General features: G+C 48.5%; 1 protein-coding gene and 5 non-coding genes across 6 annotated transcripts; all 6 read right to left on the bottom strand.

The window, feature by feature from the left end:
• Positions 1 to 3,833: 3,833 nt before the first annotated feature.
• Rps8 (ribosomal protein S8) lies at positions 3,834 to 6,594 on the bottom strand. The gene is made up of 6 exons (XM_052717930.1): positions 6,504 to 6,594; positions 6,018 to 6,124; positions 5,427 to 5,526; positions 4,703 to 4,878; positions 4,379 to 4,508; positions 3,834 to 3,992 (listed from the first exon to the last, which is right to left on the bottom strand). The coding sequence occupies exons 1-6, from the start codon at positions 6,505 to 6,507 to the stop codon at positions 3,883 to 3,885; spliced, it is 627 nt and encodes a 208-aa protein (XP_052573890.1). The 5' UTR covers positions 6,508 to 6,594; the 3' UTR covers positions 3,834 to 3,882.
• LOC128098062 (small nucleolar RNA SNORD38) lies at positions 4,105 to 4,174 on the bottom strand. The gene has a single exon (XR_008214094.1). It is a non-coding gene; the product is annotated as a small nucleolar RNA SNORD38 (small nucleolar RNA).
• Positions 4,589 to 4,656, bottom strand: LOC128098063 (small nucleolar RNA SNORD38). Its single transcript, XR_008214095.1, has one exon. It is a non-coding gene; the product is annotated as a small nucleolar RNA SNORD38 (small nucleolar RNA).
• Positions 5,605 to 5,708, bottom strand: LOC128098064 (small nucleolar RNA SNORD46). The gene has a single exon (XR_008214096.1). It is a non-coding gene; the product is annotated as a small nucleolar RNA SNORD46 (small nucleolar RNA).
• On the bottom strand, positions 6,212 to 6,290 carry LOC128098057 (small nucleolar RNA SNORD55/SNORD39). Its single transcript, XR_008214089.1, has one exon. It is a non-coding gene; the product is annotated as a small nucleolar RNA SNORD55/SNORD39 (small nucleolar RNA).
• Positions 6,595 to 18,598: 12,004 nt separating the features above from the next.
• On the bottom strand, positions 18,599 to 18,714 carry LOC128098134 (U5 spliceosomal RNA). The gene has a single exon (XR_008214150.1). It is a non-coding gene; the product is annotated as a U5 spliceosomal RNA (small nuclear RNA).
• Positions 18,715 to 26,927: the final 8,213 nt, after the last annotated feature.

The raw sequence follows: 26,927 nt of genomic DNA, 5'->3' as shown, positions 1-26,927 counted from the left end.
TCTAGGGACTAGAAAAAATTCTAGGGATGGCTCAGCAGTTAAGAGCGCTTGCTGCTCTTGCTGAGGACTTGGATCCCTAGCACCACATGGCAGCTCACAATCCTTTCTAACCTCTGTACTTTTGGCTCTCCTGCAGCTCTGTAGACCAGGCTGTCAGGGTCTAACTTCTAAGGGCAGTGCACATCATAAAAACCCTGTGCTCGCCAGATACAGGTAGGAAGTTCAATTGAGATCAAGCAGCTCTGAGTTCAAAGCCAGTCTGGTCTAGAGCGAGTTCAAGGACAGCCAGGGCTACTCAGAGAAACCTTGTCTCAAAATACAAAAACAACTCATTAGAGGAGCTGGAGAGATGGCGCAGAGTTAAGAGCACCCATTGCAGTTTCAACGGATCCAACGCCCTTTTCTGACCTTCTTGGGCACCAGACAAGCACACGGTACACGTATATGGATGCAAACAAACCACTCATATGCAGGGGAGAAAAAAAAAACCCTCATTGGGTCAGGCCATTATGGCACACACCTTTAAGCCCAACACAAGAAGTAAAGGCAAACAGACCCCTATCAGTTCAAGCCTAGCCTGGTCTACTGTTGTAGAATATTACTTTTAATGTGTTACATTTGTTTAATGATGCAAAGATGTGCTGCATCCCCCACCCCCGACACGGTTTCTCTGTATAGTTTTGGTGCCTGTCCTGGATCTCACTCTGTAGACCAGGCTGGCCTCGAACTCAGAGAATGCTGGGATTAAAGGCCTGCACCACCGCCGCCTGGCTGCTGCATTCTTTAATGTTGCATTTGTTTAACTCTGTGAAGCTGTTACTGTGCCTGTCTAAAACACATGATTGGTCTAATAAAGAGCTGATGATCAGCCAATAGCGAGGCAGGAGAGAGTAGGCAGAGCTGGCAGGCAGAGAAGGGGAAATCTGGAAGAAAAGAGCAAGAAAACAAGGAGGATGCTAGGGACCAGCTACCCACAGAAGTTAAGAATGAAAGTAAGGGGGGACTGGAGAGATGGCTTAGTGGTTAAGAGCACCCGGCTGCTCTTCCAGAGGACCCGTGTTCAATTCCCAGCATCCACATGGTGGCTCACAACCATCTGTAATGAGATCTGGTGCCCTCTTCTGGCCTGTCATACATGCTGTATACATAATAAATCAATCTTAAAAAAAAAAAAAAAAAAAAGATATACAGAAGGAAAAGAAAAAGCCCAGAGGCAAAAAAGATGGGATAATTTAAAGTTAAGAAAAGCTGACAAGAAACAAGCCAAGGCTGGGTTGGGCATTTGTTTTTTTTTTTAACCTTTTTTGGGGGGCTCACTACCCAGCTCCCACATAAATTTACATATGGAGGCTTATTCTTAATTATGAATGACCAGCGTTAGCTTAGTTTCTAGCCAGTTTTACTTAACTTATCCTGTTTACCTTTTGCCTCTGGGCTTTTCTATTCCTGTGTACCTTTGTTTCTTACTCCGTGGCTTGCTGTGTAACTGGCTCCTGGAGTCCTCCTCCTTCTCTGGCTCCTTCCTTTCTTCACTTTATTCTTCCATCTTTTTAAAAAATTTATTAAATTGTGTAGTGCTCTGCCTGCAGGCCAGAAGAGGGCACCAAATCTCATAGATGGTTGTGAGCGACCATGTGGTTGCTGGGAATTGAACTCAGGACCTCTGGATGAGTAGCCAGTGCTCTTAACCTCTGAGCCATCTCTCCAGCCCCCACTTCCATCTTTCCTCCTTAGATTTCTCCTCTATATATTCTCTGCCTGCCAGCCCCACCTATCCTCTCTTGCCTTGCTATTGGCCAGTTCTTTAACACACCTTAAAATAATATTCCAACTTGTTTTTTGTTGTTGTTTTGAGACAGGGTTTCTCTGTGCAGTTTTGGTGCCTGTCCTGGATCTTGCTCTGTAGACCAGGCTGGCCTTTCCCTCCCAAGTGCTGGGATTAAAGGTGTGTGCCACACAGAGGGAAGGGGGAAAAAAAAAGGCGTGTGCCACTATCTAAGTCTGGGCATTTATAATTAAGAAGCTTCTGCTGGGCGGTGGTGGCGCACGCCTTTAATCCCAGCACTCGGGAGGCAGAGCCAGGCGGATCTCTGAGTTCGAGGCCAGCCTGGGCTACCAAGTGAGTTCCAGGACAGGCGCAAAGCTACACAGAGAAACCCTGTCTTGAAAAACCCAAAAAAAAAAGCAGCTTCCATGTGGGATTTTTTTCTGGGAGCTAGGTGTTGGCTCCCCCCCCAAAAAACAGTAATTAAAAAAAAAAAAAGCCAACAATAGTCTACATAAGGAGGTTTTGATGAGACAGGTATACATACATAGTAAGCCCTCATCTCAAAAACAAGCTTTGACATTTTAAAAACCCATACCATTCCCAGTGAGCTTTCTCATTTCAGATAGATGAAAATCCAGCTACTGCTACAGTGTACCCACCTGCTCTAATGCTCCCCACCAAAATGGCTACAGGGTACTCCCAAATTTGCTGGGGGTGGCAGCACATACCTTTAATCTCAGAACTCAGGAGGCACAGGCTGGTGATCTGAGTTCCAGGAGAGCCAGGACCAAAGAGACCTTGTTTTAGAACTTCACCCCTCAAAACAAAAACTTGAGCTCATGCGGGTCGGTGTATCCCAGCACTTCTAGGCCATCCTGGTCTACAGAGAGTTCCAGGACAGCCAGAGCTGTTACACAGAGAAACCCTGTCTTGGAAAAACAAACCACACCAAAAAACCTTGATCTTTGGGGTCAGACAAAATGTTTGCTTTACAAGCAAGAAGACTTAAGTCTGGATCCCCAAGCATCCATTTAAAAGCCAGGCCCAGAGGGGTGAATGGCTCAGCAGTGAAGAGCACTGGCTGCTCTTCTAGAGATTCAATTCCCACCAAGCACATGGTGGCTCACAACCATCCCATAATGAGATCTGGTGCCCTCCTCTAGCCTGCAGGGATACATGCAGGCAGAACACTGTACACATAATCAATCCTTAAAAAAAGCCAGGCATAAGGCCAGCCTGGGCTACCAAGTGAGTTCCAGGAGAGGCGCAAAGCTACACAGAGAAACCCTGTCTCGAAAAACCAAAAAAAAAAAAAAAAAAAAAAAAAGCCAGGCAGACAATCTCAGCACCAGACAGGCAGCCACCTAGGGTTAAGGGATATAACTCTGGGTAGGTTCTCACTTTTTTCTCTAGACTTCTCTGGGAAACCCCAAAACATTAACCTTAGCCAGGCCTGGTGTTGCACACTTTTAATCCACACCCAGGAAGCAAATGAAGATGGATCTGTGAGCTGCAATCCGCCTGGGCTAGAAGCTCCAGGACAGCCTGGGCTACAGAGTGAGAGTGCCTCAAAAATCCCCCAAACTATTAACCTGTAGTGAAGACATCTTCTCTTGTAACTTGTATGTTAAGAGCCTCAATACACTGTCCAAGTTCCCATACTTCCCATGAACCACCTTACCTGGGTGGAAGTACAGCCTGTGGTACAGCCATGTGCTTAATAATCATGAAGGCTAATGCCTAGCACACATACACAAATTTAATGGAACCCTTAAAACCCAAGTCTACAAAGGAAAGGGAGACCTCTAGCCTGACAATACAAGCATGATTTCGATAGCACCCCATTATTGTAAGAGAACCCAGTACTGAAGAGCTCCCAAGTCTCTTCCATACCAACTTGCTCCAGGTTCCCCCAGACCCAGGAATACTGGCATTACTCTAGATACTGCTCTAGCCATGGGGCCTCTGACAGCATGCTCGCACAGGTAGACAGTAAGATGAGATCTTTTCTTCAGCTTTGCTCAGAGGAGCAGGGAAAAATGACTAGCCAAACATTCCGACAATATAAATACAGAACAATAAACACCTTTATTACATGAGCTATGAATGATGTTTTATTTGCCTTTCCGGGCTTTGATCTTCCTCAGATAGAACTCCAGCTCCTTGCCTTCTAGCACGTAGCCATCTGCTCTGCCACACTGGCCTGGTCTTGAGGCAATACAGGCTGTAAGAGAATAGGTGGTCCTTAGTAAAAGGACATGAGGCCCCACTCACCTACCCGCCCCCTTAGAAGTCCAAGTTGGTCTGATACCCAAAGGCAGGCATGAAGCCAGCAGTCTCCTCAGACACACTTTATCCTCACTTAGAAGTCAGCAGCAGAACTGGACAAAGTTCTCATCACCGAGACAGCCATCAGCCAGGGCATCCACTTCCCAACTACCACTCAGAGCCTGTTCTGTTAATGATTTCACTCTTCACCCTTACAGCAAACAACTATCCCCGCTCATGCTTTGTGCGCCCAGCGTTCAAACCTCTGACAGCCCAATGAACCAGGCAAGGGTGAAACCGCACACCACCAACTCCTGCTTCCCAACACCACAACAATCTCACCAAGAAGCTTGCCCTGCTGGAACTGCTCCTCCAGAAGACTGCTGATTTTAGCGTTCTTTTTCCTTTCATCATATTTCTTTTGGATTTTCTTTGATCGTTTTTTGTTTAATATTTCTTCCTCTTCAGGAGTCTGAGTAAAGAAAATACACACGGATCTGTCATGAGCAAAGTCACCAAGCCTTCTCGAGCCCCAATTTCCTGATGCTTGCCTTCTTCAGAACTCAGGTATTCATCTCTTTCCTTCAGTAGCAGAACTGGACAGTATTTTCATCACAAGAAGGCAGCACTCCCCCCCTCCTCCCCCTACAGGAAAATAACACTCACCAGCTTGGCCCCCTTCTTGCGGCCCAGGGGCAGTGCATAGTGAGACTCATACCACTGTCGGTATGGTGTGCTGTCGATAAGCACAATGCAGTTCTTCACCAGGGTCTTGGTGCGGACCAGCTCGTTATTGGATGCATTGTAGACAACATCAATGATCCTTGTTTTCCGGGTACAACCTGCACACAAGGAAAATTCACAATTAAGGGGCCTGGGAGGTAGCTCAGGAGAAGGGTACTTGGATGTGTCCCGGGCTCCAGCGCACACATGTGTACACACACACACGTACACACACACACACACGTACGTACATATACACACACACACACACACACACACAGTCTCTCTCTCCTACCTCACGCACATACGGCAACCACCTGCGTTACCTCCCTCAATCCCAGAAAGGACAGAAAAGAATATCCAGCCTCTGTGCCTAAGCTCTTCCCCCGCAATCATGTTTTAATTCAGAAAGCGTTTGTTTTTTGAGACAGGGTTTCTCTGTGTAACAGCCCTACCTGTCCTGGAACTAGTTCTGTAGACCAGGCTGTCCTTGAACTCAAGAGATCTGCCTGCCTCTGCCTCCCGGGGGCTGGGAATAAAGGTGTGTGCCACCACCGCCCACCCCAAGCTGCAGGAGTCAGCCAATTAGCTCAAAAAGAATTCTCCAGCTACCTCAAGGTCTCTCAGCAACAGGCAAATACTTTGATACCCCCAAAGGACTACTTACACTCAGAGCCCCAGGAAAAGTTCCCCACATCCAATCTTAGGGCACGGTACTTCTTATTGCCTCCTCGGACTCGGACTGTGTGTATACGACGAGGGCCAATCTGGAAAACACGAGAAAACCAGAACATGGTCTCAAGAAAAGAGGGGAGACCAGGAGAGGAACCCGGACTAGAGGGAGGTAACAGTCAGTGTAACTATGACAAGTCCTTTCATTGGCAAGTGGCATACAGGTGACCAAGACGGCCATAACCACGCCTAAGGATACTGTTTCATCACTCTAGTTACCTCCAAAAAGAAGAGTCACACCCCTCAAACACAGAATTCCAAGTACCCCAACGCCCAAGGAGCCCATTCCTAGGCTTCGTTCAAGTCCTGGTCCCCAGCATGTCTCCCAATGCACCGTAAGTTCGGCGACCCGGGCACACAGACCCTGTTGTCTTCAAGACTTTTACCCAGCACGTGGGTATGGGCAAGATGCCCAGTCTCCAAAACAGAGACCTCAGAGCCTACAAGGGCCCACGGTCACGGCATCCGTGCTCTAGCGCGGGTTAGGCGTACCCCCCCCAACCCCCACCGCGACACGCGCACTCACCTTCGTGTTGGCAGCAGGCCGTCCCAGCTCATACTTCCGCTTCTTGTGGTAGGGCTTCCTCTTACCCCCGGTCTTGCGGCGCTTGTGCCAGTTGTCTCGAGAGATGCCTGTGTGTGGGAGCGGGGACGCAAGCCTGAGCAGCCGGGCCTGGGTACCGGCGACCTAGCCATCCCCGGGCAACGCGCGGCGCGGACCGCACACTCAGCTCTCCAAGGTTGGCCTCCCCACGGCGCAGTCGGGAGTGTGCAGCATACCTAGGTGTCATCATCCGCGTGCGGCCCGCGGCAGCCATGATGGACCGCTCGCAGCCCGGAGCCCGGGAAGCGGCCGCAGCGATCTCGGCGGCCCAAGCCCACGGTCGGCCCTCCCCACGGGTGCTCGGGGCCCGGGCTCGGGCCGAACGTGCTCCTGGCAGGGCTGCGAGGCGGGATGGAGACGGATGGAGCTCGCTCCCCGCAGCCCGACCCGGCCCACAGCAACACTCACCCATCGCTCGGCGCTGGCTGGAAAGAGGAAGCGCAAAGCTTCACGGTCCGGTTTCTAAAACGCTGCCCCGCCTTCTTTACGTCCCTTCCGGTTTCCGGGAAGGGACTCTAGCAGGGAGAGATCCTGAAGGCTGGCACAACAACGGCACTATGGGGAAAGATCCTGCAGACCCCTGTGGACCCTGCTTCAAGTCCCTTGACCTTGGGCAGACTGGAGGTCCCGCCCGTTCCGTTGCACTTTAAGCTGAAGTGATAGGTCGCACTTGCTCGCTGTTGTGCTTTTATATATATATATGCTGAATGCTGTTTGTTGAAGGAGGGAAGAGGTCTTAAACACAGGCTTACGTGCTTACATTTTTGTCTTTTTTTTTTTTTTTTTTTTTTTTTTTAGGTTTTTCGAGACAGGGTTTCTCTGTGTAGCTTTGCGCCTTTCCTGGAACTCACTTGGTAGTCCAGGCTGGCCTCGAACTCACAGAGATCCGCCTGGCTCTGCCTCCCGAGTGCTGGGATTAAAGGCGTGCGCCACCACCGCCCGGCACATTTTTGTCTTTTATTTGGAGACAGGGTCTTTTGTAGCCTAGATCCTCAGATTCCGCCTGCTGAGTGCCGGAATTAAAGGCGTACGCTCGTACGCTACCGTGCCGTCTTTGTATGTGTTATTTTTTGTTTTGTTTTGTTTTCCGGTTTATTATTTTTTAAATTACATTTGGCAGGGCATGACTCACGCCTTTAATGCCAGCTCACCAGAGGCAGAGGCAGGTGGATTTCTGTGAGTTTGAGGCCAACCTGATCTACAAAGCGAGTCCCAGGACAGCCAGGTTTACACAGACTCTGTCTCGAAAAAAAGAAAGAAAATAAAATTAAACTTACCTGGTCTATGTGGGTGGGGAGGGCTCGTGACTGGAGTAGAAGACAGCTTGAGGGAGTCAGTTAGGTTCCCTCCTACCCGGCGGGTGTTTTGTTTTGGGTTGGTTTTGGTGTGTGGTACTCTTGGAACCAGAAGCTGTTAGATAGATAGCAGGCGGGGGGGGGGGGGGGGGGGGGGGGGGGGGGCCCTGCTGGAGAGATGGCTCAGCGGTTAGGATACCAGGCAGCGGGGTGGGACTGGAGAGATGGCTCAGCGGTTAGGATGCCAGGCAACGGGGGACTGGAGAGATGGCTCAGCGGTTAGGATGCCAGGCGACCACTCAGCCGACTCAGTTATACCCTGTTAAGTTTCAAACCAGGGACAAATGGCTGAGGTGCCCATTTAACATATCGAAACAGACCTGCCCGCCAGGTTCTCCCAGCATCCCTCAGTCCCTATCTGTTAAAGGGTATGGATGGCATACCGGGTTCTCTCCTGAACTCTCCAACCCAGGGGCTGGGCTGCCCTTCCCCAAGGGGCTCTTCCCTATATAGAGAACAATTACCCAGACATTTTGTTACCCTCTCTTTTTGTACCTTTGGCCTCCAGGCTGCTGCTGAGCCTGGTTCCCGTCTCTGCCATCTCCCTTCCCTTCCTCCTTTCCGCACATGGCCCAGCTCAGTCTGGTCATGTCCACTCTGGACTCTCCCAGATGTCTGCTTCTACCTACGCTCTCTCGTTTATCTACAATAAATTTTCTCCTCTACCATACCTAGGAGCAGTCATGTCCTTTCCCTTTTTTTTTTTTTTTTTTTTTTTTTTTTTTGGTTTTTTGAGACAGGGTTTCTCTATGTAGCTTTTCATTCATACCCCAGTTCTGGAATACAATTATTTATTTTTTAATTAATTTTTTTTTTTAGTTTTTCGAGACAGAGTTTCTTGTGTAGCTATGGAGTTTATTATGTATGCAGTGTTCTGTCTGCATGCCAGAAGAGAGCACCAGATCGCATTACAGATGGTTGTGAGCCACCATATGGTTGCTGGGAATTGAACTCAGGACCCCCGCCCAAGCTTTCCTGTCCACTGGCTCCCTGAGGAGGCCACTTGTTCTCAATTTCTTCATCTGTTCAAAGAGGGATCAGCAGGGAAACATGAGGTACTCTGGTGCAGACAGGTTGTTCACTTGCTTTGGTTTTTTTTTTTTTAGACAGGGTCTTAGCCTAGACTGGCCTCAGACCCACTACACAGTAAACAATGACCCTCCAGCTCCCGAGTATTGCTATTATGTCCATTGTGGACTCTAGTTATTCTCTGGATTTGAGGAATGTCTCTTTCCTCTTGAACTAAGTGTCCACAGCCTGTGAGGGCAGCACCTTGTATCTGGTGAGCACTGGCATTTCCTCAGCACGGGTCCTGGAGCGAGGACATGCCCCATCAGTATTGGCCCAGGGGGAGGTGGGACTGGCTCAGTAACGTGCTTGCTCAGAGAGACATTTGAGCAAGGCCTTGCGTCTTCTCTGAGGGTATAAACAGTGGCAGCTGTGAATTTTAAAACAATCAGAAATGACTCCATGAATAAATCTTCATCTGTGCCAGGAGCTGCTAGTGTACCAGTTGCACAATTAACGAAGATGGAGCGTTTAGTGTAAAGCGGGATGGCAGAAGAAGATATTTCTCTCCTGGAACACTTGACTCTACATTACAGAAAACGCTGCTTGTGGCCAGGGAATCTCACCAACGTATCTTCTTCCACTCACTTCTCTCTTCACATCTCAGACATATTTTCCCAGGGTGCCCCGGCACTGCTGTGGCATCCTGCTGGAGCTGACAAAGTGACCCACGGTCAGATAAAAGGAGCCAAAGCACTCAGATCCAAACTCAGCTGCACCGACCGACACACAGCAGCTGAGCCGTAAGAAAGACTTGAGAGTTTGGACACCGGCCACTCCCCAAGATGGCTGCCAAGCATTAGAAGAGGCACCTTGACTATTATTTTGTCTACATAAGGTTTGGGAGAAGCCATAGAGGGCCCAAGTGCTCTACACCTCCTCAGGGCTGGACCCTGTCCCGTACAATACTGTTGGCTCTATGGTTCCTTAGAACATCTAAGCAGTCAGCTATGGTAATGCAGTCAGGAATCCCAGCACTCAGGAGGCAGAGGCAGGAGGATCTCGGTGAGTTCACGGCCAGTCTGGTCTACAGAACAAGTTCCAGTCCAGCTAGGGATCCATAGTGAGACCCTGGGCCCCAATCACTACAATAACACAAAAATGCCAAGAACTCCATCTGAGTAACAGCTACAGGGGATGGGCATCAGGGACTGATGCTGAGAGTACCCGAGGACCTCCATGAAACACAACCAGAGAAGTGGCAGCCTGTCCAAAGGGCAGGGGGTGGCTGTGGTCACTGTTGTCCTGTCCTGGTTGGTCGTTGTTTCAAGACAGAGTTTCACTGTGTAACCCAGCTTAGGCTGGAATTTGCTATATAGTGCAGGCTATCCTCAGACTCACAATGCTCCTGCCTCTGCCCTTCCTCAGCCTCCCAAGGTGCTTAGAGTACAAGCCTATACCATGCTGAGCTGCTTAAGAATCGTGTTCTGGATTTGTCAAAATGTGTGTGTGCGTGTGCGTGTGTGTGTGCATGTGTGTGTGCGTGTGAGTGTGTGTGTGTGCATATACATATTGATACAGGGTCTTGTTCTACCTAAAGCCTAAACGGTCCTCAAACTCACAATCCTCCTGCCTCAGCCTCTGGAGTGCAGGAACTATAGGCATCTCCCTATAGGAAGTGTCTGTGGAGGAAGCAGGTGTTCTAGGCACCTTTCCTGACTACTTGGTTTTTCTTTAATGGCCTCGAACTCCTGACTCTCCTGCCTCTACATCCCAAGTATTAGGGTTACAAGCATGTGGAGGGCATTAGCATGCCATGGTTGCACCTGTGAAGGACACCTGGTGGAGTCAGTTCTCTTCTATGTTTACCTGGTTTCTGGGGATCAACCTCAGGACAACAATGTAAGAAGGGGAGTCTCAAAAAACAGAAGCCCAGCCCAGGCCTAAGGATGTAGCTAAGCGGTAGAGTGCTTGCCTAGAATGTAGGAGTGTGGTGATATTGTGTTCCCCAAAATATTATGCACCCTAATAAACTTATCTGGGGTCAGAGAACAGAACAGTCACTAGATATAGAGGCCAGAAAATGGTGGCACTCACGCTTTTAATCCTAGCATTCCAGAGGAAAAAGCCACACTGGGAACAGCCAGGTGTGGTAACAAGAGCCTTTAATCCCAGGAAGTGACGGCAGGAAGCAGAAAGGTATATAAGGCCTGAAAACCAGGAACCAAGCTTTTGGCTGGTTAAGCTTTTAGGCTTTTGAGCAACAGTTCAGCTGAAATTCATTCTGGATGAAGATTCAGAGGCTTTCAGTCTCAGGAAACAGGATCAGCTGAGGAATTGGCAAGGTGAGGTGTCTGTGGCTTGTTCTGCTTCTCTGATCTTCCAGCATTCACCCCAATAACTGGCACCGGGTTTGTTTTTATTAATAAGACCATTTAAGATTCGTGCTACATAGAAGCCCCTAGGTTTGATGCATAAGGATCAAATTTTTAAAAGATAAATGAAATCTGTCCTAGCTCAGCCCTTTCCTCTTCCAACAAACCTGAATTCCTCCAAGCTGATGGCAACTCACTTCTGTGAGCCTCAAACCTCCAGCTCTGACCTCCAGGCCTTTCCTGGGTGGACTCACCACCCCGCTCCTTCCCTCTGACTCCCCCTCTTGCTGGTTTCTAGTCACAAGCTCCAGAAGGGCAGGAAGGAAGTGTAACCTCCCCATATAAGGCCTTCCCTGGTGCTGAGCCCCAGAAAGCACTGGGGGTGGGGATGGAGAGGGCAGGGGAGAAGGTAGTGGTGAGGACTGGACAGATGGCTCAGTGGTTAAGAGCACTGGCTCTTCTTCCAGAGGACCCAGGTTCAGTTCCCAGCAACCACATGGTGGATCACAGCCATCTATAGTGGGATCTGATGCCCTCTTCTGGCATGCAGATAGAACACTCGTACACATAAAATAAATCTTTAAAAACAGAAGAAGGTAGTGAAGAGCTTTGAAGGACTAGAGGCCTCTCCAGCATCTCTGTCCTTCCCCAGCCATCAAGCTGATAAAGGATCTGATCCACTACGATGTGCGCTTGCCTCTGCTCAAGGGCCTTGTGGCCCTGCTTATCCCACCAGTCAAGGAGACTTCCATACTGCAGGCCAAGATCTTCACTGGTAGGACTCCTGGTGGGGACTGCCCCGGAGGAGGGAAAGGGCTCCTGGCTAATGGTCCCTCATTTCTCCAGACCCTTCCCTTCTCCAGATCAGCACCCAGCTCCCAGTGTTCCTGAAGCAGGCTGCAGCCGCCAAGACCATTGGGTAGGCCAGCAGAGGGAGTGGGTGATTGCAGCAAGCCAAGCCTGACACTGTCTGCCTCCTGAGCAGTTAACCTTCCTCTCAAGCCCCACTCCAGGAGCACACTGCTCTGGTGCCCAGCCAGGCTCCTCCTGCTTCCATCCTCGGAACAATGCCGAGCTCTTGTACACAAAAATAGACAGCATTCAGGTGGACATCTTGGCAGCCAACAAAGTCAAAATTACCAAAGGTGAGCAGAGGGTGAGGGGACCCAGAGCCCAGGCAGAGGCAGCAATCAGGCTCATGCTGGCCTTCGCTGATTGCAGCGTTACACCTCTGTGAAGGCACCACCAACAGCTGCTTCAGCTTTTTCATGGGCCCTGGAGATATGAATGAGGTGGAATACATCGCCCACTTTGAGAGGCTTCCTTCGGAACCCAAGGAGTGACAGAGCAGCCCCCGTGGCAAACCAGGAAGGCCAAGGCTGTGCCTCGCAGAAGCCTGCCTGCCAGGAGGAAGGCTTTGAAGAAAGTGCCACTTGGTTCTGGGTGGGAAGCTGGGAGTTAGAAAATGCAGTGGGGAAGAGGGGAAGCCGTTGCTGCAGAAGAGTCTAATAAAGAGTTTTCATAGCTTGTACTGTGTAGTTTGAAGGGAATGGAGAGCTATAAGAGCTGTGTGATTGGGTTGGGGAGTGCTCCTACTTATCAAAAGCAGGTCCCAAGGGAAGGGTCATTGAGGCTCTGGAAGAGCTCCAGGGCATACTGTGGCCTTAAGTGGAGGCCCTTGATCCTTTAAGACAGTGGATCTCAACCTCCCTAATGCTGCGACCCTTTAATACAGTTCCTCATGTTGTGGTGACTCCAACCATAAAATCATTTTCATTGCTACTTCATTACTGTAATTTTGCTCCTGTTATGAATCGTAATGTAAATATCTGTGTTTTCCCAATGGTCTTAGGTGACACTCATAAAAGGGTCCTTTGACCCCCAAAGGGGTCACAACCCACAGGTTGAGAACTGCTGCTCTAAGTTATCACACACCTGCTTCTCTCCTGCCTTTTGCCTTGCTTCTGTCCCCTTGACCCCTTCCATTTCCAGCCTTCGCGTTTACATCTCATTGTGTCTAAAGCAACTCCAGCCGGGTGGTGGTGGCACACGCCTTTAATCCCAGCACTCAGGAGGCAGAGCCAGGCCACTCTGTGAGTTCGAGGCCAGCCTGGTCTACTCTACAGAGTGAGCCCTGACAGCCAGGGCTGTTACACAGATACCCTGTCTGGAAACCGCCCCCCATCCCAAAAAGTCCTACATCTCTAGTCTCCTTCTCTCTACGTCCGCTCACTACATTCCATATGTCTCTAGACCGTCTGTCTCCCTTTACCCCCGTGGCCTATGCCCTGGACTGAACCCTAGCACTCCTGTTTCTGCCCTTCTCCCAGCCTCTCTCAGGTTTTGCCGTGTAGTGTGCTGAGGATGGAGCCTAAGGCCCCTCAGCTGCTGTGTAACATTCCATTGTATCACCGGCTGTGTCTACTTTTTATTTATTTTTTTAAAGATTTATGTATTTATTGTGTATACAGTGTTCTGCCTGCATGTATGCCTGCAGGCCAGAAGAGGGCACCAGATCTCATTACAGATAGTTGTGAGCCACCATGTGGGTGCTGGGAATTGAACTCAGGACCTCTGGAAGAGCAGCCAGTGCCCTTAACCTCTGAGCCATCTCTCCAGCCCTGCTTCTTATTTTTGAGACAGTATCTCCCTAAGTTACCTAGGCTGGCCTTCAACTTGCTGTATAGTCCAGGGTGGCTTTGAGCTTTCTGCCTCCAGTCACCAGTGCCAGGAATTGCAAACCGGTGCCCCCGTGCCAACTAACCCAGTTTGGTGTTTCAGTTTTGATACAGTTTGGGTTATCCTGCTCTCCCTGTTGTTCATGGTTTTGTTAGGGTTTTTTGTTTGTTTGGTTGGTTGGTTGGAACTCACTCTGTAGACTCACAGAGATTCGCATGACTCTGCCTCCCAAGTGCTGGAATTAAAGGCGTGCGCCATCACACGCTTCTGCCTCCTGAGTGTTGGGGTTAAAAAATTGGAGCCACCATGCCCACCTGAGGTTTTCTTCTTGTTAGCATACATGAAGGAAATAGATAAGCCCAGAAATCAAACTCCGAATGTGTTCGGGATACGTGCCAGAAAAGACACAATGACTGCTTCATGTTAAGATCACATCCTGCAAAAAAAAAAAAAACGAAACTACAAGGTATAACAGCTACAACACATTACTACTTTTGGACCAATAACGGTAGTCTACAGCCACGAGACTACCTCCAAAAATTGTATGCATTTTATTACTTTTCTTATCCTCCGGCGGGTCCATATTAAGAACGACGCACACGGAGTTGCCTTAAATATAAGGCATTGATCGAATACATCGTGTCTGCTGGACATGGTACTCATATATCTGTAAACCTTAAGAAGCAAATGGTAACTTTTCACTCCCAGCTATGTAATAATTCTGCTTCATCGCACATAAACCCGTTTAAATGCTACCATTTGGAAGGAAACCAAGATCGAAAAAAGAAGCAGCGATGTGGTTTTAAATTAAGCTACAAGCCTGTGCAGTGCATTGTGGATATGTAAATAAAGCTAAGGCGCCGCCCTCAGTTCTCCGGAAATACCTTAACTAGTTCCTTCCCCTTCCCCGTGTAAAGGTGTTGGGATACCACCAGGGGGCAGTGCAACGCCAGATTTTTTTTTTTTTTCCGGAATGTAAGCAGTCTGAGTTAAAATTGTCACTCCAGGAGAAGGGTAGTCAGGAGTACAGCCCTTGTATGTGCACGGGGCACTGGATTGAACCCTCCCCACTAATCAGTAAATAAACAACAGCTCGAAAGTGATTGTATCTCTACATTCATTTAACACAAAGTACTGAGTTCTCACAGGAGGGGCTGGAGAAGGGCAGAGAGCCACCGTAACTTTCCTCACCTCAAATTGACTTCGAATGTAATCAGAGAATAATACAACTAGACAGCTGTGGGATTTGGTTAGCTTGTTTGGGGGCGTTTGGGACAGGATCTCTTGTAGCCCAGGTTAGCCTCAATCAATCCATATAGCTGAAAATGACTTTGAATTCGAGATCCTTCTGCCTAGTGCTGGGACAACTGGCATAGGTCACCAAATCAAACTTGGTTTTTGTTGTTCCAGATAGGTGGTTTTGTTTCTGTTGTTGTTTGCTCATATAGCCCTTGCTAGACGAGAACTCAGTGTATACACCAGGCTGACCCTGAACTCACAGACATCTGTCTGCCTCTGACTCCCTAGTGTGGGGGTGAAAGCTAAGACAATCACATCATGTTAGGGTGAACTGATACTCCCTTTCACCATCACACAAATTCACACCTGTGGTTTTGGGTTGTGACTAGCTGAGGGGCGGGAGTCAGGGAGCCAGCTGGAACAGTGTTTTCCGTTTGTTGGTTTGCTTGATTGTTTTTTGGAGACAGAGTTTCTCTTTACTCTGTATAACAGCCCTGGCTGTCCTGGAACTCACTTTGTAGACCAGGCTGGCCTCGAACTCAGAGAATCACCTGCCTCTGCCTCCTGAGTGTTGGGATTAAAGGCTTGTGCCACCATTCTTGACAGCTAATTAATTTTTAAAAAGGAAATATGCTGCAGGAGAGACAGAGACTCTGAGGGAGAGACAAAATGTCTCAGAGAGACTTACCTTTCTGAGAGGGAGTTGGGGTTAGGCTTGCTTGCTTGCTTTTAATAACTTGAGAGACTTACTTGGTCTTGTCTCCTCTGTCATTTGTGTGGGGTCCATATCTGGGTAGCTAAGTGGATTCCTCAGCGTCTTAAGCAGTAAGCTTCACAGTACCAGCTGTCTTTTTGGCCGTTTGGGGTAAGATGTGATGGGTCGTTAGGAGTTGGGCTCCAAACACTTTGATTTGGGACCTTTTTGTCTCAACATGGTCCCCTGACAGCAAGGTCAAATCAAAATCTTGGTATAGGTCCAAGATATCTTACCCCCCACCCACTCCAGCACACCATTTCTTATGGAGACAGGGACCTGGTGACGGAGCCCTGGGACACTGATCCATCATAGGCTGTGAATCCTAACGAATAAAAGGACAGAGTGGCATTTTATGGGAGAGCAGGATTAGTTACTGTAAGAAACTGAAAGGTCAGGCTGGTTCAGCTAGTGGTGGTGCGTATCTTCGATGTCTACACACACTGGAGCACTTGAGAGGGAGGAGGGTGGGTCTCAGTGAATTCAAGAGGCCATCCTGCGATATCACTTAGGGGTCAGAAGGTCCTCTGTGGTGGGAGACAGCTGTGGGTGTTGCTGGTTGTGATCGAGAGCTCTGAGATAACACAGACCTTCTAGAGTTCAAGGGCCTGTGACCTGGAAGACACCAACCTCCCCAAAAGGTTAAATGAACAAGGGACAGATGAGAAGAGAAGAACATTGGTGAGCACACCCAGGAGAGGTAGAACCACAAAAGCCACCCACGTGTCCACTACAGGAGTCCTCCTTGGAGAAAGGCACCCACGTGTCCACTACAGGAGTCCTCCTTGGAGAAAGGCACCCATGTGTAAATTATAGGAGTCCTCCCTTGGAGGTGCTCGCTTGCTCTTTTCCTAATTCCTTCCCCCTTTCCTCTACTGTGGACTACATAACACAGTACTCAAGGGCTTGAGGGTCTCTTTTCAATTTATTTTAAAGATTATTTATTTTAGTCCGGCAGTGACGGCACAAGCCTTTTAACCCCAGCACTTGGGAGGCAGAGGCAGGATGATCTCAGTGAGTTTGAGACCAGCCTTGTCAACAAATCCAGTTCAGAGCAGCCAGGGCTGTTATACAGAGAAACCTATCTTGAAAAAAAAAAAAAAAAAGGGTGATTTATTTTTATGTGTCTTTCACCTGCACATATATCACACGATTGCCTGATGCCCATGGAGGTCAGAAGAGGGTGTCAGATCCCCTGGCACTGGAGCTACAGATAGGCGGGAGCCACCACATGGAACTGTTAAAGAAAACAAACAAACAAACAAACAAACTAGGTGGTGGTGGCCGACATCTCAACCCCAGCACTCGGGATGAAGAGGCAAGAGGATCTCTTTGAGTTTAGGGTCAGCCTGGTCTACAAAGCAAGTTCCAGGACAGCCAGAGCTGTCACACAGAGAAACCCTGTCTCCAAAACAGGCAAAAAAAGCCAAGAGATAGTTTATTCTGGAGCCAAATAGTCTATTGATGACTCAGGGACACATCAGTAACACAGGCTACTCCAAATTTTATATTGTATCAAGGAAGCAGTTTCATGAAGTCTTATAATTTGACAGAACAAGAAAATTTCATAAATCAAGGGAATTTGAAATTTCCTTTGGCAGTGACAGCAAGACGAGGCTAGCTCTCCTGCAGGCAAACGTCTGACCACATTCTTAGTTGGGGGTTGGTGGAAGTGAGCGCTCCGCTAAGTTAATAGACTCCGACAGGTTTAGTTACAGGATGTCAGTTCTGTCTGACAGAGTTGGTGAAGGGCAGCCAAAGTCTGCAGTATTCTGTAAGGACTGAGTTGTGTATCTGAGGTGAGTGTGGGCCTTTCTGAGAGGCAATGGAGGCGGGGCTGGGGAGAGTTGTAAAGTTATAATGGCTTGTTCTTTTTTGAGGCAAGCAAGCTCCCAATATGGAGCCTTGGCTGACCTGAAATTCACTGGGGAGCCTAGGATGCTAGGACGTCTTCAAACTCATGGGCAATTCTCTCTCTGGAGTGCTTGGATTCCTGGCACGTGTCACCCACCACAGCTCAGGAAGTTAAAATGGCTTGAAGTGATAGCAAAGGATGATTTTTAGGAAGACAGAGAAGAAGTACAATAGTGGATATGAAATTGAGAAGAACCCTGATGTCCAGGGGTATTGGGATGTGGGCTCTGGGGACTCTCACTCAGAGCATGTAATGAAAGGTCTAAGACTCCCTCCAGGAACAGGTCTAGGATAAAAGTTCCTAAACTGTCTGGGTTTTATTTTATATTTTTAATATTATTTTTAATTATGCATGTGTGAATGCAGGTGTTGGGGGCCAGAGTGAGCCTCAGATCCATTGCTTGGAGCTGGAGTTACAGGTGGTTGGGAGCCACCACGGGATGTGGGTGCTGGGAAACCTACGTGGGTCTCTGCCAGAGTAGGAAGCACTCTCGACCGACCATTGACCCCTCTCCCCATCTCCTTGGTTGAATTTGTAGAATGCCAAAAAGGAAAGTGGAGAGTGCTTATAAAATTATATTCTAGACAGAGAAACCCTGTCTCAAAAAACCAAAAAAAAAAAAAATTATATTCTAGAACTTAGGACCGCTAAATTTGTCTGTTTTCTTTGGCATTTTTGAGACAGGGTGGGGGCCGGCTCTCTGTACAGCCCTGGAACTCCAGAAATGTGTCTCCCGTTGTATCTTGCCAGCTTGATTGTCTCTCAGTAATATGACATTCTGAGACAGGTAATAACAAGAGATCTGCCTGGAGGAAGAACCTATCAAAAAATATTTTGAGCAGGTCGGTGGCGGCACACGCCTTTAATCCAAGCACTCGGGAGGCAGAGCCAGGAGGATGTCTGTGAGTTCCAGGCCAGCCTGGGCTACAGAGTGAGTTCCAGGACAGGCAACAAAACTACACAGAGAAACCCTGTCTGGAACTCTGCACTACCCGCCCAAAGAAAACTTTTGAGAAGGCCACTAGCCATGGTAGCCAGGCGGTGTGTGAGCGTAAGTCTTCAAGAAATTTATGGAAGTATCAGATCCTCAAAACTCACGGAGAAAAACTGTTATTCTGGGAAGTCCTTTGCCAACTGTCTATCGGATACATCAACTCTACTTTTGAACCGGCAATTGTCGCCCTGCACAAGCAGGACCTCAAAAAATTAGTTTAAGACTCAGAGTTGTTCCTCTCCACGGAAATCTTTAGTAAAAGGCGAAAGATTTATACGATCTGAAGAGAAACCAGAGTATGACCTCGCTAGCACGCCTACCATCCTCGGACGCCTGCAACTCCTACATAACCAATGGGAACTAGTGCCACAAAATAAGTGGTCAATCACTTCTGCTTTCCTCTCACAGGAAGTCTCTGGAAGCCGCAGCACTATTCAGGAAACAAAATGAGAAAGAACAAAAGTAAAAGAGTTGACACTTTTAAATGAAAGCGCGGGTCTGTGTGCAATGCATTGTGGGTATGTAAAAGAGGTTGCGTCACAAGCCGGGTTTCCAAAGCCCCAGCCTTTGGCCCTGGGCTGGCTAGAGCTGGGCCACCCTCTGGGACAGGGCGAAAGCCGTATTTACAGGAGTATACACACCAACCACGAGTCGGACTTTTCGGGAAGGGGTCTCCGCAGTCCCACCCTTAGAGAGGGAGCTGTTGGCAGCTGACTGACGGCTACTGAGGAGGGAGACCATGACAGGTTGCTCCTGCCCAGTATGACTCCACACCCTTGTGCATTTGGACAGCACTAGTTGGACTGAGGAGGTTAATAAGAACTTGATAACAACAGAATAGTAAATAAAATAATAAAAGGACGTGAGGTGGGAGGGAGTCGGGGTGTAGTGAGTTGGAGGAAGGTAATGGTGGATGGATAGCTTCTTAGGGTTTCTATTGCTGTGGCAAAACACCATGACGTAAAAGCAAGTTGGGGAGGACTGGGTTTAGTTGGCTTACACTTCATTCAGCATTGCGCTTCATCATTGTAGGAAGTCAGGACAGGAATTCAAACAGAGCAGGATCCTGGATTTAGGAGCTGATGCAGAGGCCTTGGAGGGTACTGCTTACTGGGTTGCTTCCCATGACTTGCTCAGTCTGCTTTGCTACAGAACCCAGGACTGACGTCTCAGGATGGCACCACCCTCCATGGGGCCCTCCCTGATTCATCACTAAATAAGAAAATACGTGACTGCTGGATCTCATTGAGGCATTTCCTTAGCTGAGGCTGCTTCCTCTTTAACGACTCTAACTTGTCAAGTTGACACAAAAGCAGCCAGTACAGATGTGATCCAAATATATTGAATAGCATGTTGTGGTTGTCCACACCTTTAATCTCAACACTCTCAGGCAAAAGCAGGCGTATCTCTCTGGCTGGAGGACAACCTGTTGTACAAAGCGAGTTCCAGGCTAGCTAGGGGTACAAAGAACCTGTCTCAATACAAATAAAGACCTTGAAAACTGTTTTCAGATATTCACTTGACACAAATGTGCTGAGCACTGGCTGTGCTCTGGGACACAGGCATGTGGGCTGGGTGGAGATAACAGAATTTGGGACACGGTGGCCAGGCACTAGCAGATCCAGAAGAGCTTCGGTGGCAAACCTGAGATTTACCTCAAAGACACTAGGAAGCCACAGGAAAGCTATAAAGCCACTCAGGAGGCTGAGGCAGCAGGATTGCCAGGTTTCAAGGCCGTGGTGGGCTCTACAGAAAGTCTGCGCTAGACTGGGATCTAGAGTGTGATTGTGTCTCCAAAAAAGGAGGTGAGGAGAGCCCTATAAAATAGAGGGAAAGAAAAACTCTAAAATGGAAAACATGACCAGATTAGGTGTGTACTTTGGTTCTGTTTTGTTTTGTTTTTTTCATATTCATTTTTCAAAGAAGGAGGATCAGTTGGCATGGTGGCTCATACCTTTAATCCCAGCACTCAGAGGCACACGGAGGTGGATCTCTATAGCAGGAATCTTAAATGGTCTTATTAATAAAATCAAACCCAAGGCCAGTTATTGGGGTGAATGCTGGAAGATCAGAGAAGCAGAACAAGCCACAGCTTCTTCACCTGGCCAATTCCTCAGCTGATCCTGTTTCCTCAGACTGGAAGCCTCTGAATCCTCATCCAAATGAATCTCAGCTGAACTGCTGCTCAAAAGCCTGAATGCTTAACCAGCCAAATTCTTCTAGTTTCTGGTCCTCACGCCCTATATATCTTTCTGCTTTTTGCCATCACTCCCTGGGATTAAAGGCTCACTTTCTGGGATTAAAGGCGTGAGTCACCATGCCTGGCTGTTTCCAATATGGCCTTGAACTCATAGAGATCCAGAGGGATTTCTGCCTCTGGAATGCTAGGATTAAAGGCATGTGCTACCACTGCCTAACCTCTATGTTTAATTTTGTGGCTGTTCTGTCTCTGACCCCAGATAAGTTTATTAGCATGCACAATATTTTGGGAAACACAATACCACCACAGATCTCTGTAAATTTGAGATCCGCCTGATCTGCTTATTGAATTCCAGGACAGTGAGGACTGCATAGTGAGACCCTGTCTCAAACAAAACAAAATCAGAGCTGGAGTGTAGAGTCCCCCTTTTCCTCATAGTCTGTTGGCCACCAGTCCACAGGGACAAAGTGACAGAAGTGATGACCGAGCTTTGGATGGAGGAAATGGCCTTCCAGGAGATAATTCAGTGAGAGTGACTGAGGGGAGATATAAAGAATGGGGACAGAGTCTGGGGGATAATCACCTAATTTGCATAAGGTGGCAGGCTCCTATCATAAAGCTGGATTAGTGGTAGCACGGCCCAGTGAAAATAACTAGAGCAGGTTACCTAATTACCATGTGGACTGCAGGGGAAGAGCCTTCCTTTGCAGGGAACTGTGTTAAGGGTCATCCTTGTGGTAAATCAAGCACGGGGTCTAGAGACATCCTCCAGATAAGGCTAGGTAGAGAGCGGGAAGACCCCGCTGGGATGGAATCCTCCATATTGTGCAGAGCCCAGGGAGAGCTGCTAAACTATGGTAGATTGCAACCTCTGACCAGCAGGGCCTCCCAACACTGGAGAGATGACTCTTAGTTAAGAGCACTCCTTGTTCTTGGAGAGGACCTGGGTTCAGTTCCCAGAAGCCACATGGTGGCTCATAACCATGCCTACCCTCTTCTGAATTCCATGGGCACCAGGCATGCACAGACATACATGATGGCCAAATATTTATACACACAAACTTTTACAATAAAAGCAGACAAGTCAGCTGATATTCAAGTGAATTGATTACCCACCTCCCATCCCCAACTCATGTATTGAGGTTCTATCATCTAGTAAGTTAGTGTTTTACTTAGGGTTACTATTGCTGGGATGAAACACCATGACCAGAGCAATTTGGGGAGGAAAGGGTTTATTTTGCTCACAGCTCATTATCAAAGGAGTGAGAGCAGGAATTCACACAGGGTGGGAACATGGAGGCAGAAGCTGATGCAGAAGCCATGAAAGGGTGCTGCTTACTGGTTTACACTCCATGGCTTGTTCAGGCCAGCTTTCATATAAAACCCAGGATCACCTGTCTAGGGATGGCACCACCCACAGTGGCCTGGGCCCTCCCCCATTGATCACTAATTAAGAAAATGCCCTACAGCTGGATTTTATGGAAGCATTTTCTCAACTAAGGCTCCCCACTCTCTGATGACTCTAGCTTGTGTCAAGGTGACATAAAACTAACCAGTACAATTAAAATGTGACTTAAAAAAAGATTTATTTATTTTTGTTTTATGTGTATGGGTATTATGGTGCTTTGAGAGAAAATGTCCACCCAAAAGAGTGGCGTATTAGGAGGTGTCGCTTTGTTGGAAGAAGTGTGTCACTGTGTTCAAGGAGATAAACAGATTAAGAAATGTAATAAAGGCTGGGCGGTGGTTTTGCACATCTTTTATCACAGCACTGGGGAGGCAGAGAGGCAGGTGGATGGTTCCAGGACAGCCAGGGCTGTTACACAGAGAAACCCTGTCTCGAAAAACAAACAAACAAGAAAGAAAGAAAAAAACAGAAATGGAATAAAGGGAGTGGTGACTTCAGGACAAGATCCCACCCAGCTAAGTTTCAAACTTCTGAAAAGGAACTAAAAGTTGAGAACCTGGTATGGTGGTGCATACCTTTAATCCCAGCACTGGGAAGGCAGAGGCTTTGGATCTCTGAGTTTGAGGCCAGCCTGGTTTACGGAACAAATTCCAGAACAGCAAAGCTCAGGCATTGAAGGATATCATCAAAAACAGAAAGCTGGTGAAGATGCACCTTAGTGAAACCTTACTCAAAAATAAGTAAATAACAAAGGCTGGTGAGATGGCTCATGGGTAAAGGTGCTCACAAGCCTGGTGATTTGAGTTTAACCTCAAACCCAGGAAAAGATGGAAAGAAAGAACCATCTCCACAAAGTTGTCTTCTGACCTCTACACATGCCAGTCATACATGTTGTGACCCAGCAAACCCAGACAATCCTGTCTGTGCCCCGCCGCACTGTGGTCACAGGAATTCTTTATCACACTTTTTTTTTTAAACTTTATGTGCATTGGTGTTTTGCCATGAGTGTCAGGTCCCCTGGAACTGGAGTTATAGACAGTTGTGAGCTGTCATCTGGGTGCTGGGAATTGAACCCAGGTCCTCTGGAAGAGCAGGCGGTGCTCTTAACCACTGAGCCATCTCTCCAGCCCCCACACTATGTGTTTTACCTGCATGTATATTGTACACCATGTGATTGCCTGATGCACAGGAAATATTATGAATTATGCACACATGGGAAACTTCCAGCTGGCAGGGCCAGGGTATCCCACGTGTGCAGGGGGACCATGCTGGCATGCTGGAGCGGATGCAGCGGCTTGTGGCACCAGGCCATGCAGGCATGGTGTGGGCAGTGGCGCGTGGACATTCACAACCCAGAGGCTGCACCTGAGTGGGGCGGTGGTGGCGCACGCCTTTAATCCCAGCACTCAGGAGGCAGAGGCAGGTGGATCTCTGTGAGTTCAAGTCCAGCCTGGGCTACAGTGTGAGTTCCAGGAAAGGTGCAAAGCTACACAGAGAAACCCTATCTCGAAAAACCAAAAAAAAAAAAAAAAAAAAAAAAAAAAAAAAAAAAAAAGAGATAGATAGGAAAGAGGGAAAAAAGAGAGAGGGAGAGAGAGGTCCAGGGGTGCACACCTCGTCGGAGTGGAGAGAGGGAGGGAAGGGAGGGAGAGGGAGAGAGGGAGAGAGGGAGAAAGGGAGAGAGAGAGAGGGAGAGAGGGAGAGAGAGAGAGAGAGGAAGAGAGAGAGAGAGAGAGAGAGAGAGAGAGAGAGAGAGAGAGAGAGAGAAGGGGCGGAGTTTTTCCTTAAGAGACTTCTAGGTCAGGATGCAGGGCGGCCCCAAGGGGCGGGATTTCAAGGGGTGAATATTAACAAGGAGGTCGGAAGAGGGCATCAGGTCCCCTGCAATTGGAGTTACAGTGACTACGAACCGCTTTATGGGAGCTGGGGACTGAACCTCGTGCTCATGGACGCAAACTCAGGTCACCATGCTTGCACACCCACTAAACCATCTCTCCAGTTCCATCCGTAACAGGGTTGCTCTGAGTAGCACAGGCTGTCCTGGAACTCGCTCTGTAGACCAGGCTGGCCTTGAACTCAGAGATCCACCTGCTTCTGCCTCCCATGCCCAGCTCCCTTATTTTTTTTTATTTATTTTTTTTAAATTTCAAAGTAAATATCCTTATAGGTAGCAGATAGACTGGACAACCCAGGCAGAGCTGCAGGTCATAACTCGACAGCCACCCTAAAGTTTGGCTTCAAAAACTGAGCTGTGAACCTCCAAACTGTTCTGCAAAGTGGGACGCAGCAGAGCAGCAGAGAGAAACTGACCTGACAGGGCTTATTAGGTCACAGGAGGGCATTCAGAATTCATCCTTTGCGCCAGGGAAGTTACCGAAGAACCCCAAGCAGAGGACTAATTTACCATTCCTCTGGCTGGTTGACAATGGGTCAACTGGGAGCCAGGAGCTCAAGCAGGTTGACTGGTTAGGGGTCCTAACCAGAGCTCCTAACTTTCCAGATGAAAGTCTTTGGTTGAACCTCTGTGATACTAAAAGGTGGTTTCTGTAGTCTCCTTTGAGAGAGGGGGTGGGAGCGTTGGGTTCCCCTGAAGCTGTTGTCTTCCCCAGCATTCCTCTTGCTGATGCCAGGCAAGTGGTCTGCCACCGAGTTCCATACTTAACCTGTTGTCAAGAAGCTGTTGTCAAGGCCACAGCGCGATTGCTACTTCTCTCAAACATGAGAAAAAGCCAAAATTCTGAATACAGAAATTCAGATTTTAAAGGCTACTTAATGGCATCTTAGATTTTTGCCACAAGGTAGAAAATGCCTACATTTCATAAACTGAAGAGTTGGGAGTTTAGCTCAATGATTGAGCATGTGACCACATGGTCTGAATCCCCAGAACTGCAAAAACCAACACGCACAACAGTTTGGGCATGGTGCCACACACCTTTAATCCCAGCACTCTGGAGGTAGAGGACATGAGTTCGAGGACAGCCTGTCTGGGCTATGCCAGTTCCAGGCCAGTCAGGGCTACATAGTGAGACTCTCTCAAGAAACAAAACAGGTTGGCAGCCAGAACTGGTTTCCTTCTTTCCCATTGCTTGTCTTCTGAGTTTATATATTCCACGATACTTACCCACTGCTCAACTTTTTTTTTTTTTTCCAAGACATGGTTCACCTGTGTACCCTGGCTGTCCTGGAGAACCCCCTCTGTAGACCAGGCTGGCCTGCCTCCAGAGTGCTGGGATTAAATGCATGAGCCACCACTGCCCAGCTAAACACCTTCTTACACGCACACCTACGTGACTCTTAGCATTCAAACCTTACCCCTATCCCACAGTCACATCAATGCTTTTCTTCCAGTCAGGGTCCCTTGGCCAGCCCAGTGCAGTATGCAGGGTGGGGTGGGACGAAGCAGCCCCACCTTTCAGCCATTATTCTTCCAGCTCCTAGGACCCTCATTTGCACTTTTGGGTGTCTCCCCACACAAGGGTAGGACTCCTGGTGGACTGTACCACCCTTGGGTCACAGGAATGAGGTCAAGTGATTCTACCAATACTGGGATGACAAGAGGCCGGTGGCCCCTCAAGTGAGGGTCTGGAGTTCAGAAGAGGAGCTGGGTGCTAGTGGCGCACACCTGTGAGTTTGAGGCCAGCCTGGTCTACAGATGAGTCCCAGGACTGCCAGAGCTACATAGTAAGACCCTGAAGTTGCCAGTAGCCCAAGACCCTACTTCAAGCGGTCAGCTTTTGACCATACTTGGGCCTAAACCCAGTTTGTGGCAGACACACCATCACCCCTTGCCTATAGGGTACATAAGCTCCCCGTTTTTGTTGGGCCATGTGACTTCTCCTGCCCCTATCTCTGGGACTGGAGGGCTCACCCAGGAGTTGCTCTGCTCAAATATATGTGTTCTTTTACCTTTTCAATTCGGCTTGATCTGGCTTACTGCCTCAGCGGAGAAACCTATAATCGAGTTACAGAAAACCTATTAGGAAGGAATGAAGGAGAAGGATGGGGTGTGAAAGGGCAGAGGAAGCTCTGCCTTGGAAGAGCCCAGCAGCCCACTGTCCAGGATAAGCTCCTCAGTGATCTGCATTTTTTCTCTCTTTTTATATTTTTTATTTTGAGGAGGAGTCTTCCATGCTGGCCTAGAACTCAAAGGTAGCCCAGGCTAGCCTTGAACTCCTGGGAATCCTCCTGACTCAGCACCCATCCAGCTTTTTTGGATCACTTTGAACTGGGGACGAGCAGTATTCCTCCGAGCAGCAGCAGCTGGAGCAAGCACTTCACTGGTGGAGAGGATAACTCTAGCCTGACAAGTCAGTCACTGTCCATGCATGTGACCAAGATGGGCCTGCGTCCACTGTCCATGCATGTGACCGAGATGGGCATGTGTCCACTGGAGTTGGATTTGCAAGCTTTTGGTCCAGAGACCCAAGGTTATTATGTACAAGACACAGGTTTGTAGACCATCATGGATTGCAACTACAGCCAGTGTCCAGCAACTCCTGCGAGATGGGTGCCATCCAGAAGCCGGTCTTGCACAGTGGCCAAAGACCCCTCAGTTCCCAGCTCAGAAACTGTCGGTCCAGACCTTATGGGTACCATTTTCATCAGCGTGGTTGGGAGTTCCAACACCCATGGAAATGGTCTGTGGAAAGAAGCAACTTCTGCGTATCACACAGGTACAAGATAAAGGATTTTAGGATGACCCAGGCCAGGCCTGAGTGCTACTTCCCAGAAAGTACTGCGTGTAAACCTGGCTCTCCCCTCCACAGGAGAGGCAGGGCCAAGGACCTTCCCCACTTGGCCTTCTCTCACTGGATTTGTGTGCGGAGTCACTGTTTTTACCCAATCTGAACACGTGGCACGTCCTTTAGGAACACAGGGTACCACTCACTAAATTCAATCTATGAC

This window comes from Peromyscus californicus, unplaced genomic scaffold (genome assembly GCF_007827085.1).
Source record: "Peromyscus californicus insignis strain IS unplaced genomic scaffold, ASM782708v3 Scaffold_5__1_contigs__length_169319896, whole genome shotgun sequence".
NCBI classification, from domain to species: domain Eukaryota; kingdom Metazoa; phylum Chordata; class Mammalia; order Rodentia; family Cricetidae; genus Peromyscus; species Peromyscus californicus.
The sequence above is the reverse complement of the archived record's forward strand: the minus strand, read 5'-3'. Positions and strand labels throughout refer to the sequence as shown.